General features: G+C 42.3%; 1 protein-coding gene across 1 annotated transcript in view; it reads left to right on the plus strand.

The window, feature by feature from the left end:
* Positions 1-8,876: 8,876 nt before the first annotated feature.
* zc2hc1a (zinc finger, C2HC-type containing 1A) overlaps positions 8,877-14,244 on the plus strand; it is a 75,797-nt gene continuing 70,429 nt past the window's right edge. The window contains exons 1-3 of the mRNA XM_068032091.1: positions 8,877-8,946; positions 11,622-11,689; positions 13,670-13,786. Coding sequence (XP_067888192.1) covers positions 8,877-8,946; positions 11,622-11,689; positions 13,670-13,786 — 255 coding nt within the window. The remainder of the gene's footprint in view (positions 8,947-11,621; positions 11,690-13,669; positions 13,787-14,244) is intronic.

A 14,244-nucleotide genomic window follows, 5' to 3' on the forward strand; every position in this document is an offset into this window, starting at 1 on the left:
ATTATTCTTATTTAAATATTGATAGAAGAGTAGTCAAAGTGCAGCATCAGAGCTGAGCCCAGTCCTGTCCTCACTCATATGCATAAATGTGAACTTGCAGCAGGAATGCTGCATAGTAAGCAGAAGCTGGTACCATGACCAAATCTCCCTGCTCCAACCAAAGTACTGAGGACAATTTTAGCATAACTCTGGCTGAGATCAGCTAATTCAAAATAGACAGTGGAACATACCAAGAAATGTCCTTGTTTGGAGGGCTCAGGTACACTGGATAAACCCGCTAAACCCTCGGGTAAGTCCTATAATGTGTACTTAATCTTTATAAACATATTATAAAGCCCTGAAGTTTTTCCTTGTAACAGTTGTGTTCTCGATGTTCTGGAATTGCAAACTAAAGTTATATGGTTCAACACTTTTCCTGGGGTCACCCTATGTATTCTGGAACTGAGAATGTTAATATGTAAACTTTAAATAAGAACTAATTTGGCATGTATTATTAATTTGTTAGCAATCTAATTAGCAATTTCATTTGCAAAAATCTAAATGTTAATATTTCTGAACAACTTGCATTTATATATGTTTTTAATGTAATGAATGACCTAAGGTACTTCAAGATGGATGCAAGAAAAACAGATGATAATCCAGGCCTAGATGAGGTAAGCAAAGGCTTGGCCAAAGAGAGGAATTTTTAAAAGATTATTTTAACAACGAGGCAGATAGATGGAGAGGATTACTGAGACAGCTGAAGGATCTGTGGCCAATTGTGGGGACAAAGGGAGAGGACAAAGCTCAAAAGGCCAGTGTCAGAGAAATGGTTCCGATGAAAGGTTACAGACCTGAAATATTAACTCTGTTTCTCTCGCCACAGATACTGCCAGACCTGTTGTGTATTTCCAGAACTTTCTGTTTTTATTTCAGAGAAGCAGAGCATTGATATAGTGCTGGAGGAGATTGGCAAGAAGGAGTGAGGGAAGTCATGGCTTAAAATGAAGCTAAGGATGTTAGTTTGATATGTTGTGGGATGAGGAGTCAGTATATCTCAGTGAGGATAGGAATGATGATCAAACAGGACTTAAAATAGGACTGGATGTGTACAACAGAGTTTAGCACAACTTGGAGTTTATCAAGGGTGAAGGAAGAGAGGCGAACAATGACCACGTTGCAGTAGTCTTCAGCTTCAGTGGTGAAGCTATGGAGGTAGGCAGTGCTGTGGAGGTGAAAATTATTGGTCTTTGTATTGAAAAAAATGTGGGTTTTGAAACTAAACCTACTTTCAAACAGGACTCCAAAGTTGCAAACAGCCTGGTTGAGCCTGACACTGTGGTTGAGGACAGGGAAGGGATCAAAGGCAAAGGAGTGGAGATCATGATGGGGGGCTGAAGATGGTGCCTTTGTTCTTCCCAATGTTAAAGTGGAAGATGTTGTGACTTATCCAAGACAGGATGTTAGATTGGTAGTCTGGGAGACTGTCAGCCAATGGATGTCATTGGTGTACATGTGGAAGCTGACTCCATACTTACAGATGATATTACCGAGGCACAGTGTACAGATGATGAAGAGGAGGTAGGTTAAGGATAGATCTTTCAGGAACTCTAGAGGTGATGATGCAGCGGACAGAAGAGAAACCTATGTTAGGATAGGTTGGAATGGGACCATGTGAGGGCATTCGCGTGAAGCTGGATGATGAGGAGAAACCTCGGAGCAGGTTGGCATAGTTGATTGCATTGAATACTCTGGAGAGGTCAAGAAAGATGAAGAGAAATAATGCCCTTGGCGAAAGCCACTGAGGATGCCATTCAGAACTTTAGTTAGGGTCATTTCAATGCTGTGAAGGAATGGATGCTGGACTAAAGAGTTCAAAAACAAGCAGCTATGGGATCATGGGCACAGAGCTGGGAGGTCATAATATGTTCCAGGATCTTCAAGAGACAAGGGAGATTGGAGATCAGTAGTAAATGAGGCAGTAAATCTTCCTTTAATATTTTCAACAGAAAGCAGTATATTAATTTTATATCCAATACAAAAAGCAAAAAACTGAACAAGATCACTAAATTAATACATTTTTTTTCAATTAATCCTTGACATTATTTTTCCACACTGTTATCAAGTCTTAAAATGTGCTGTAGGAATGGCATGGACAAAAGTCTGTCTCTATTGAAAATCCGTGCTGTGCTCAGGTACTAAGTTCCACTGAGTGGAATTTTCCTGGCCATTCTGATAGATTTTGTATCTCCAGCGGGAATCTGAGACAATTGCTTGAAAATAGGCTGGAACATGGATACCTCATCGCAACCTAACCGGGATTTCAAATTCGACTTTGTATGGGTTGATATGTCAAGTTTGATTAGGTGTACAGTCCTCCAGAAGCCCACAAATGGACTTCAATAGGTGGAACCAGGCCAGGGAAGTGATCTGGGCCCCCAAAGTTTAGGACATTTAAAACAAAAAGTCCATTAGCCCTGTGGGTAGGGGGCAGAGGAAACGTTTTTCCAAGGGATGTGACTTGATCACACACCACTGTATGGCAGGAGGGCACTGCAGTTTCTGGCAGTATGGGACTGGCAGATGTCCAACAGTGATGACAGGGGCATTGTAGCTCCACACAAGTGAATTACCCTCATGCTGATGTCACATACTCCAGTGGATTCTGTACTGGAAGGCATCAACAGATATGATAACTGCTGGGATCATTTCAGGCATGTTTGCCAATTATAGTGCAGGGAATGGTCTCTGTCACTGTCTGTTTATTTGGCTAAGAAAACACAGGGGCTTAAACACTAACTTAAACAAAAACACTGTCTGTGGTCAGTTGAGAGGTGACCATGGGAAACCAGCCACGCCATTTACCACCTGTACACAACAAATTTGCACATCCTTGGGCAGAGAATGGAGGAGTCTATTCATGACATGAGCACTGCAATGTCTCAGGCATATGAGCACATGAGCTCCTCCATTGAAAGATTGGTTAAAGTCATGAAGAGTCATATGCAGCAGTCGACCAAATGGATGCTGGAGCATCAGAATGGCATGAACCGAATGTATGATACATTCTGCAGCAATGACTGCTTTGTTGCAGCCATGGCACATACGTGTATGAACGGGCAGCCATCTGCTCTGCCATTCCTAATCAATGCGGACGTGCAGATGGGCCATGAAAGGGCTGAGGGAGACAGGGATGATGTACATGGTGTCACTCCTGAAGTAGCCCCATCTTCTGATGCCACCCCCTTTGCCCCTCAGACTGAGACACACATGATGCCTCAAGCCCCCATGACTGATGCTGCCCCTACACAGATGCAACTGATGCAACTTGTGGGCACCATGACTGCAAGGGTGGCCTTAGAGGGCATCTCAGCCACCAGAACACACACTCAAGCAGCCTACCTCCTATCTAGTTCAATCACAGGGGGAGTACCCATTAGATGCACTTGTAAGAGGTCAGAAGTGATGGTAGCATCCATTTGGGGCTCACTAGGGTGCAGCTCATAACACTTTTGTCAATTGCATGAATGTAACTGGAATGGAATGGGTAGTCTTTGGACTCTTACATGTGTCATGTCATTATTGGGACATTTCAAAAGCAGCATAAGGTGGTGCCTGTGTGAGACAACTGTGATTGTGTAGGGCCACTTTGTGGCCATTGGAGACATATTGCTTGATGACTACTGGAATCCAGGGGATGTGTATTTGACATTGGACTATTGATAGCAGATGAAAATGCTGAGAGAGATGTCCACATGGGAAGAGTCCACTCTAGGATCTGCCAGTCTCAGGAAAAGCATCCTTGAATCAGGGTGTCTTGGGTTTCCTTACCATCCTGGTTGCCCCCTCCACATGACCTCTGATGGCCTTGCAGTGCAGTCTGCTGATCCTCAACAACATCCTCCTCTGACGATGAGGAAGAGCGCCCTTCCACATGATCCTCCTCCAGTTCCACCTCTCTCTGCAAGGCTATGTTGGGCAGAGCACAACAGACCATCACAATGCATAATGCCCTTGTAGGGGCACTGGAACTGCATCTTCAGCAGGGTAGTGGCCCTTGTGGTGAGATGGCAGAGGTTGTATCTCTCTTGTGCCTCTGTTGTGGGTTGCGCACAGGTGTCAGCAGCCATATAGAATCACAGCAAGAAATGCTGGATTCACTCAGCAGGTCTGGCAGCATCTGTGGAAAGAGAAGCAGAGTTAACGTTTCGGGTCAGTGACCCTTCTTCGGAACTGACAAATATTAGAAAAGTCACAGATTATAAACAAGTGAGGTGGGGGTTGGGCAAGAGATAACAAAGGAGAAGGTGCAGATTGGACCAGGCCACATAGCTGACCAAAAGGTCACAGAGCAAAGGCAAACAATATGTTAATGGTGTTTTGAAAGACAAAGCATTAGTACAGATTAGGTGTGAATATACTGAATATAGAACATCAGCAAGTGCAAACCTGAAGAAAAACAACCTGAAAAAAACAGTGGGTAAGCAAACTGAACAAACTAAGATGAAATGAAATAAATGCAAAAAATGTAAAAAGGAATGCAAAAAAAAAGGAAGAAAAAATAACTAAAAATGACTAAAAATGAAAGTAAAGTGGGGGGCTGTCATGCTCTGAAATTATTGAACTCAATGTTCAGTCCGGCAGGCTGTAGTGTGCCTAATCGGTAGATGAGATGCTGTTCCTCGAGCTTGCGTTGATGTTCACTGGAACACTGCAGCAATCCCAGGACAGAGATGTGAGCATGAGAGCAGGGGGGAGTGTTGAAATGGCAAGCAACCGGAAGCTCAGGGTCCTGCTTGCGGACTGAGCGGAGATGTTCCGCAAAGCGGTCACCCAGTCTGCGCTTGGTCTCCCCAATGTAGAGGAGACCACACTGTGAGCAGCGAATACAGTATACTACATTGAAAGAAGTACAAGTAAATCGCTGCTTCACCTGAAAGGAGTGTTTGGGGCCTGGGATAGTGAGGAGAGAGGAGGTAAATGGGCAGGTATTACACCTCCTGCGATTGCAAGGGAAGGTGCCCTGGGACGGGGACGAGGTGGTGGGGGTAATGGAGGAGTGGACCAGGGTGTCGCGGAGGGAACGATCCCTTCGGAATGCTGACAGGGGAAGGGAGGGGAAGATGCGACTGGTAGTGGCATCACGCTGGAGGTGGCGAAAATGGCGGAGGATGATCCTTTGGATATGGAGGCTGGTGGGATGAAAAGTGAGGACAAGGGGAACCCTGTCACGGTTCTGGGAGGGAGGGGAAGGGGTGAGGGTAGAGGTGCGGGGAATGGGTCGGACACGGTTGAGGGCCCTGTCAACCACAGTGGGGGGAAATCCTCGGTTGAGGAAAAAGGAGGTCATATCAGAAGCACCGTCATGGAAGGTAGCATCATCAGAGCAGATGCGTCGGAGACGGAGAAACTGGGAGAATGGAATGGAGTCCTTACAGGAGGTAGGGTGTGAAGAAGTGTAGTCGAGGTAGCTGTGGGAGTCAGTGGGCTTATAATGGATATTGGTAGACAACCTATCCCCAGAGATGGAGACAGAGAAGTCGAGGAAGGGAAGGGAAGTGTCAGAGATGGACCATGTAAAGGTGAGAGAAGGGTGGCCCCAAACACTCCTTTCAGGTGAAGCAGCGATTTACTTGTACTTCTTTCAATGTAGTATACTGTATTCGCTGCTCACAGTGTGGTCTCCTCTACATTGGGGAGACCAAGCGCAGACTGGGTGACCGCTTTGCGGAACATCTCCGCTCAGTCCACAAGCAGGACCCTGAGCTTCCGGTTGCTTGCCATTTCAACACTCCCCCCTGCTCTCATGCTCACATCTCTGTCCTGGGATTGCTGCAGTGTTCCAGTGAACATCAACGCAAGCTCGAGGAACAGCATCTCATCTACCGATTAGGCACACTACAGCCTGCCGGACTGAACATTGAGTTCAATAATTTCAGAGCATGACAGCCCCCCACTTTACTTTCATTTTTAGTCATTTTTAGTTATTTTTTCTTCCTTTTTTTTTGCATTCCTTTTTACATTTTTTGCATTTATTTCATTTCATCTTAGTTTGTTCAGTTTGCTTACCCACTGTTTTTTTCAGGTTGTTTTTCTTCAGGTTTGCACTTGCTGATGTTCTATATTCAGTATATTCACACCTAATCTGTACTAATGCTTTGTCTTTCAAAACACCATTAACATATTGTTTGCCTTTGCTCTGTGACCTTTTGGTCAGCTATGTGGCCTGGTCCAATCTGCACCTTCTCCTTTGTTATCTCTTGCCCAACCCCCACCTCACTTGTTTATAATCTGTGACTTTTCTAATATTTGTCAGTTCCGAAGAAGGGTCACTGACCCGAAACGTTAACTCTGCTTCTCTTTCCACAGATGCTGCCAGACCTGCTGAGTGAATCCAGCATTTCTTGTTTTTGTTTCAGATTTCCAGCATCCGCAGTATTTTGCTTTTATTATATAGAATCACAGAATGGTTACAGCACAGAAGGAAGCTATTCAGCCTGTCGTATCCATGCCGGCTCTCTGCAAGAACAAATCAGCTAGTCCCACTCCCCAGCCCTTTCCCCATAGACCTGCAATTTTTTTCTCTTTGGGTACTTATCTAATTCCCTTTTGAAAGCCAGCATTGAATCTGCCTCCGTCACACTTTCAGGCAGTGCATTCCAGATCCCAATCATTGACTGTGTAAAGAGATTTTCCTCCTGTCACCTTTGGCACTTTTACCATTTATCTTCATTTGGTGTCCTCTGGTTCTTGGCCTGTTCACCAATGGGAACAATTTCTATCTAATCTGTCTAGACCCATCATGATTTTGTACACCTCCATCAGATCTTCTCTCAACCTTCTCTTCTCTAAGAACAACTCCAACTTCTCCAATCTGTCCACATAACTGAGCTCCCTCATCCCTGGAACCATTCTTGTAAAGCTTTTCTGCACCCTCTCTAAAGCCTTCATATCCTTCCTAAAGTGTGGTGCCCAGACGTACACAATATGCCAGTTGAGGTCGAACCAGTGTCTTATAAAGGTTCATCATAACTTCTTTTATTTTGTACTCTCTGCCTCTATTTCTAAAATCCAGGATCCAAATGTCTTTTTAACTGCTGTCTCAACCCTCCCTGCCACCTTTGATGATTTTTGCTCATATACCCCCAGGTTGTTCATGAGTCACTAAAAGCTAGCATGCAGGTGCAGCAAGCAATTAGGAAGGCAGATGGCATGTTGGCCTTCATCGCAAGGGGTTTTGAGTACAGAAGTAAAGATATCTTGTATAGATATTGTATAGAGTTTTGGTGAGACCACACCTGGAGTATTGCGTACAGTTGTGATCTCCTCATCTAAGGAAATATAGGGAGTGCAATGGAGGTCCACCCTGGAACGGCAGGATTGTCTTATGAGGAGAGATTGAGGAAACTAGGCCTGTATTCTCTAGAGCTTCGAAAAATGAAAGGTGATCTCATTGAACCTCACAAAATTCTTACAGGGCATGACAGGGTGAATGTAGATAGAATGTTTCCCCTGGCTGGTGAGTCTAGAACCAGGAGACATAATCTCAGAATAAGAGGCAGGCCATTTAAGACTGAGATGAGGAGGAATTTCTTCACTCAGAAGGTGGTGAATCTTTGGAATTCTCTACCCCAGAGGGCTGTGGACGCTTAATCATTGAGCATGGTTCAAGACAGAAATTGATAGATACCATTGACATCGAGGGATATGAGGATAGCATAGGAAAGTGGCATTGAGGTAGATGATCAGCCATGATCTAATTGAATGGCAGAGCAGGCTCGACCGACTGAATGACCTACTCCAGCTCCTATGTTCCTATGTCTCTCTTATTTCCTGCATCTCCTATAGAATTCCACCCTCTATTTTATATTGCCTCTTCTCATTCTTCCTACCAAAATGCATCCCTTCACACTTCTCTGCATTAAATTTCATCTGCCATGTGGCCGCCCATTCAATCAGTCGGTCTATATCATCTTGAAGTCTATCACCATCCTCCTTACAATTGAAAATACTTCCAAGTTTTGTGCCATCTGCAAATTTTGAAATTGTGCCCTGTATACCCAAGTCTAGGTCATCAATATATATCAAGAAAAACAGTAGTCCTAGTACCGATCCTTGGGGAACCCCATATATACATTTCTCCTTGACATCTCTTCAAAAGATATATCTTGTCAACCAGGAGTCAATAATACTCTATAATATGACAACCAGAACTGCACGCAGTACTCTTAAGTGAGGTCTAACAAAGGTTCGATATAGGTATAGCTTATCTTCCCTACTGTTCAATTGTAGCCCTCTAGAAATAAAGGCTAGAGCTTGGTTTGCTTTGTAATGGCCTTGCTAACCTATAGTTCAACTTTTAGTGATTGGTGTATTTGTATTCCGAGATCCCATAGTTCCTCTACCCCATCTAGACTTGCACCTTCCAAGTAATAAGTGGCCTTCCTATTCTTCCTACCAAAATGTACATTTAACTGTGTTGAACTTTAATTGCCAATTATTTGCCGATTCTGCAAGTTTGCTAATGTCCTTTTGTAATTTGTCGCAGTAATAATTTCATTTCAACAATTGTGCCAAGTCCTCCTAATCGTCAAAGAATTAATGACCCTCAAGCTTTCTGCCACTCTTTAAATGCCACCTGTTAGTTGGAAAGAGATAGGGGGAATTGCCAGGAACCCTGCAGAATCTCCAGTGGCTGGAGTCACAATCAGGGGCTAATTGTACGTTCCAGGGGGGCGGGACCGATCGCCTTACTGTCAACATAAAATAGAAGCAACGCTAAACAGTGATAGATTAAACCTAACAAATGCAGCTTTAAAAATCGGTGCGCATGCCCACTCAGGCTCTCGATGCCAGCGCAGGGGCTGGGTTGAGCCGTCAGCCAATCGGATTGCTCGATGTTTCCGTGTGTGGATGCAGTTTGTGTTGCTAATGAGACGAAGATGGAGGCGGTGCCGGTGGAGAAAGGTGAGTGAGGAGCGGCCGGGGACACAGACTGGGTTGGGAACTCGGGGCTGCCCGAAACCTCCCTATTCTGCTGGCGGCCTTTGTGCTTCTCCCGTCCCCCAGCCTTAATGTCGCCGTAAAGAGTGCGATTGAGGGGCGGCCAGGATCCGCATCTCCCAGCTCCTGGGGGCTCAGGCTGATCTTCTGTCTCCCCGCTCTACTGTTTGGCAATGGCTCATTCACATCCGTATTCGGTGTCCACATTCCGACTGCTGCTGGAGTTCATTTTCCGACAGTGTTTTCTGATGCCCACAAACATGAATTCCATTTTTGCAATTGTTAACTGCGATGATATTCCCCGCCCTTTCTTGCTGCATCGATTCATTTGATGACATTTTCATGGATCATTTGATTTGATGCCCGCTTTATGAAAACAAATGATAAATTTACCCGTGTGTAAGCAAAAAATAAGTCTTTAAATATGTATGTCCGTAATTCTCAAAGCTGTTATAAATCGTCTGAGTCAAATTCCAGTAAACAGGTTTAGTTAACTCAACTGTTGTCGTTGAGTTAAAAGACTCCTCATTTGTAGTTATTCCACCAATAATCCATATGTCATTGTTATTGTGAGAATTGATACTGTTGCACAGTTATATGTAATATATAACATTTTAGTTGATTGTCCAGATCCAAGAAAATAAAAATATGCCACATAACTTGTATTAGCCTCTTGTGGTTGCATACAAGTTGGATATTGATGGAATGGAAGTTAAAAAGGCTACTAGTATTATTAACTTTAAAAGTCCATCAACCTGCCTTCTTGGACTTTTTTAAAGTTTTAGGATGTTGGGTTTGTACTGGGTGCAGTTATGCTACAACCTCAGAATCAAATTCCAAATGGATGCTGGTGAGCTGGTTGTCATAGTGTAGATTTTGTATTGCTGTATAACTAAAACCATTTGCAGTAATATCAAATTGCAGCACAGCTGCCCTATTGGACGCAACCTTATTGGTGGACCAATTAATTGTATAATGCTCAACTGCAAAAATTAAATTTGAGGGAAATGCAAACTAACTATAATTAATGTACTTAAACCATAGGGAGAAGTCTTGTTGGAAGATTAGAGTTAGTTTGAAAAGTTACATTTTGTTTTAGATTCTCCTTTCGTTTAAAGAAGATGTGAAATACCATGAGCTTTGAAGAAAGAGCATGTAGGATGAGATTTTCTGGTTGTTTGGTATGAATGGTCAGAAATCCAGCCCAAAATAAATATTCCTCAAAATTGCTGTCTGGAAAGACTTTTTAGCAAAAACATTTCAGTGTATCTCAATCTATGGTTTGGATTTTGTGGTCAATAGAAATGGAGTGACTGTCATTGCTCACCATCGATTTCCCCTATACTATGACTTTCAATCTGGCACCATCTATAGGGGATTTGTGGTATACAGCAACAGTGAAGGTCATCAAGCAGGCTGAGCAGCCAATCACATTACAAAATTCACAGACAGCAAACCTGGAAGTTAAAAGCAGGGATTATAATTCACCTTTTTAATCATTTTGCAGAAAGCAAAATAAACATAGGGACATAGACGTGGGATTAATGTAAAAGCTAAAATATCAAATGTGGCCCCCGAACCCCCTTCCCTCCACCCCTCCCCCTCGCACCCCCTCCTCCCACCGGCATCATCCTACCCCTATGTAGGGGCCCTAACAACCCCACTGCCTTGTGGGCGTCTCGGGAGAGACCAAGGCTAAGGGAGTAAACCCTAACAGAAAATCCAGACCTGAACCCCGTAGGTGCTCATGTGTCACCTTTGGCATGTTTCCGGCAGTTCCTGCAGCCATACCGGTGCCAAACATCGTGCTCTGCACTCCTTTGGACCCCACCAGAAAGGCCGAGAGGGGGGTTTTGACGGCTGGGCAACTCTCAACCTCCATACATTCGCCCAGGCATGCGCCATGGAGAGGTCACTCCATAGTTGCCTCACAGCGACTGAATCAACACGGATATTGGAAGTATCAAGTATTCATGCTTCAAAGGTTCAGTAGCAATTTTAAAATATATATAAAAACTAGGAATCTTTTCATGTGAATAATTAAGTGCTCATAAAATGCAAGTAGGTCTTTGTGCTGTACTGTAGTAAGATATTATTAACATAGGTAAGCATATGCATATTGGGCTGGTAAGGGGATTGGAAATTACTTGTGCAGTTCAACAAGCGCTGCATGAAAAAATTTCTCAAGCAGGTATAGTCAAAAATAAGTCTAAAATAGAAAGTAAAACAATGTTTTTTTTAAAAACTCAAAACATTACATTATTTGCTAATTCTGAGCGTAGTGAAGGAGGGTATCTGATTACCAGAATATGGCACTGCAATTGACCACAAACAGATTTATCTGTTAAAGTACAGACAGCAATCTCTAGTTCCTTCATTAAGTTCACTTCAGTTCAGTTGTAAATCTTTTCAAAAGCAAATGTTGATCAATGGCTCACTTCGCTTTCTGATTTAAAGATAATAAAGTTACAAACTTTTAAGTTTGTATTGATATCTTGTAAATCATAGACATTTTTTTGGAGGAAATTCTTGACAACAGAGATCAAATACATTGAAGATTAATGGAAGATTCTGTAGTATACCTCTGTAAATGAGTAATCATTAAAATGTATTTTCATGTTGGCATTCTGTTTGTGAAGGTGTAGCAGCTGAAGGTAATCTGACACCTTGCAGAATTTGTGGAAGAACTTTTTTGTCAGCAGTACGGGTAAGTGTATTGTATCAGATGAATTCTGTCTCCTCTTTTCATCCGCCCACCACAGTTATATTGGCTAGAGATGGTTGAACTGTATTATTTTATTCAGGATTAAGAAATGGATGCCACCATTAATAGTAGGGAGGCATTCAAATCTTGAACTGAATCAGGACCACATGATGCATAATTTAAACCTATTTTGGGGGAAGTATTTCCAACAGGTTAAAATTTTATGTTTAAACTAAACTGGAAATTGCTCGATTACAAAACAATCGAGTGGAAAAATTCATGCAGTCAGTGTTCCATTACATAACTGCATTATCCTTCAGTACTGAACAGAACCTTCAAGCAGGAAATGCCTTTATTACCACTGTATAAGTCTTCAGTTTATCAGGGAATGCAATGAAAGAAAAAGAAACTGGCAGTTTGTCTGTAATATGCCTATATAAATTGCAATGATCTGCTTAAAATCAGCTTTAATTGGCAGCAACAGCTCTGGAGTTTCGGGGACTAAGCTGGTCCTGGCTTCAGGCAAGCTTGCAAATAGAATGAATATCGTGCTCAAGTAATTTTGGAGGTAATGCAAACTGGGTTTTTACTGCATGTACCTCATGTAGCTATTTCAGCCCAATGTTTATTTTGGTGTGTGTGGGTTTTTATGTATAGTATTAAATCCTCTTTTTTTTTTTTTGCTCAATCCGTCTAGATTTAGGATACAAATTTACATTAGCAATTTCTGAATACCGAGCCTAGAATGCCACATGGGAGCAGCCTAGCATTACTCAGCTGTAAAATATTGCTAGTAAACAATGAACCTGAATAAAAATTTAGACAATCTAGCTTTTTTTAAAAATGGATCTCCTAAAGGCTTCACTCTCCGAAGTCCCATATAAATTAGCCTGCAGTTTTGGATGCTTCTGATAGGGTTAGCACTCTGTCTCATCAGCTGGATTTGGCTCCAGCCCAGGCTAATGGGATGAATTCTGCAAGCGGTCCTGCACAAATGGGTTTGGGCAGAGTCAATCCAATCCCAGTGCACAACTATCCTTTATTCAATTCAGTTTAGTATTGAATTGCTATTTTCATTGAGGAGACCTAGGAATGTCTGGTGTAGGTAGTGGAAAAAATTCACTGATGCAGCAGCAGATACTTTTCTGAGGTTGAGATTAAGGTATATTATTGGGAAAGAGTAGAATTTTAGTTCTATATCTGTCCATGCTTGCTGTTCACACTGGGTGACAAAATAGGAAATCCGTTCCACTATCAGCATTACCATTTTTCATCATGAGCGCACACAATTCGCCAAAATAAGTCTCAATAGGTGATTTAGACAATGATGCCAACGAGCTTAACAGATGCTATGTTCTCACTGTTCAACATGATTAGATCCAATATGGAGCTTGTTGAACGCATTCACAGTATCCAGAAACTATAAAATAAAAGTAGAAATTGCTTGAATTACACAGCATGTCTATCAAAATCGGAAAAGTTGTATATATTAACATTTAGGTGTCTAACTCTTGTTAGTCTGTTTTTTGTTTAGAGATACTGACTGTGCTGTTGTACATTTCCAGCATTTTCAGAATTTGTAGGGGTTTTTTTCTTTCTCTACCTAGAAAATGAACTAAATTAGAGTAGTTTTATTTGTATTCCATCACAACGAGCTTTAAAATCAACACCACGGATACCATGCTTTTAAGATTTTGTGTATGGATACAATAGTGCGAGTATATCAACAAATGCAGAAATCTGCTTGCAGATGGATAGAAATCTGATGATGGGGACTAGTTAGGATCTCTTGTATTCCCCCGTATTACTGGGTGATTCCACCCATCTGATTTTCCACCGGCGGGGAAATTTCTTGAACCTGAATTACTTTAATCAGTGTAATGCTTTGTGGGGTTTCTTTGTAGATGAACTGTAATTTCAAGTCAGATATTGCTCTGCATTCTAACACAGCATTAACATGGCATTTAAAAATTTTGTTTGCAGTTAAAGCATGAGCCCATCTGCCAAAAACAGGCTAATAAGAAAAGGAAGACCTTTGACTCCAGTAGGCAGAGAGCTGAAGGAACTGATATTCCGACATTAAAACCTCTGAAGCCCAGGGTAGGTAAATAAAATTTTACAAGTACTTTTGGTGGCTTTATTTTCAAAATAGTCATTGTACAGTAAACTGGATGAGCCAGATATCCTGGGGTTGGTTGTATCTCAGGCAGCATTTCTTCTTTTATTCGCCCTCACCTGGGATTGTGCCTATTTCAGGTGTTCGTCTATACAGATTTCACTGTATTTTTAATACTTGTAAGAATAAGGTTCTAATATGCTGTATGTGACTAGAAATGAGAGTCATGATTGGGGTTGAAATTTGAGATTTTGTTTATACCTTTCATTGGAATGATACTGCAGCTCATTCTAGGAAGTGCACTTCTGGCTCAATTCTGCATTCCTGACTATCCAGAGCCTCGAGCATATCGCTGCAAGCTCCCGACTGGTGGGGCAGCATGTGGAATGGGTGGCATGTCATAATCAAATTTCCACCTTTTATGGAATAGTAGTGACTAGAT

The sequence above is a fragment of the Heterodontus francisci genome, chromosome 5 (genome assembly GCF_036365525.1).
Source record: "Heterodontus francisci isolate sHetFra1 chromosome 5, sHetFra1.hap1, whole genome shotgun sequence".
NCBI classification, from domain to species: Eukaryota; Metazoa; Chordata; class Chondrichthyes; order Heterodontiformes; family Heterodontidae; genus Heterodontus; species Heterodontus francisci.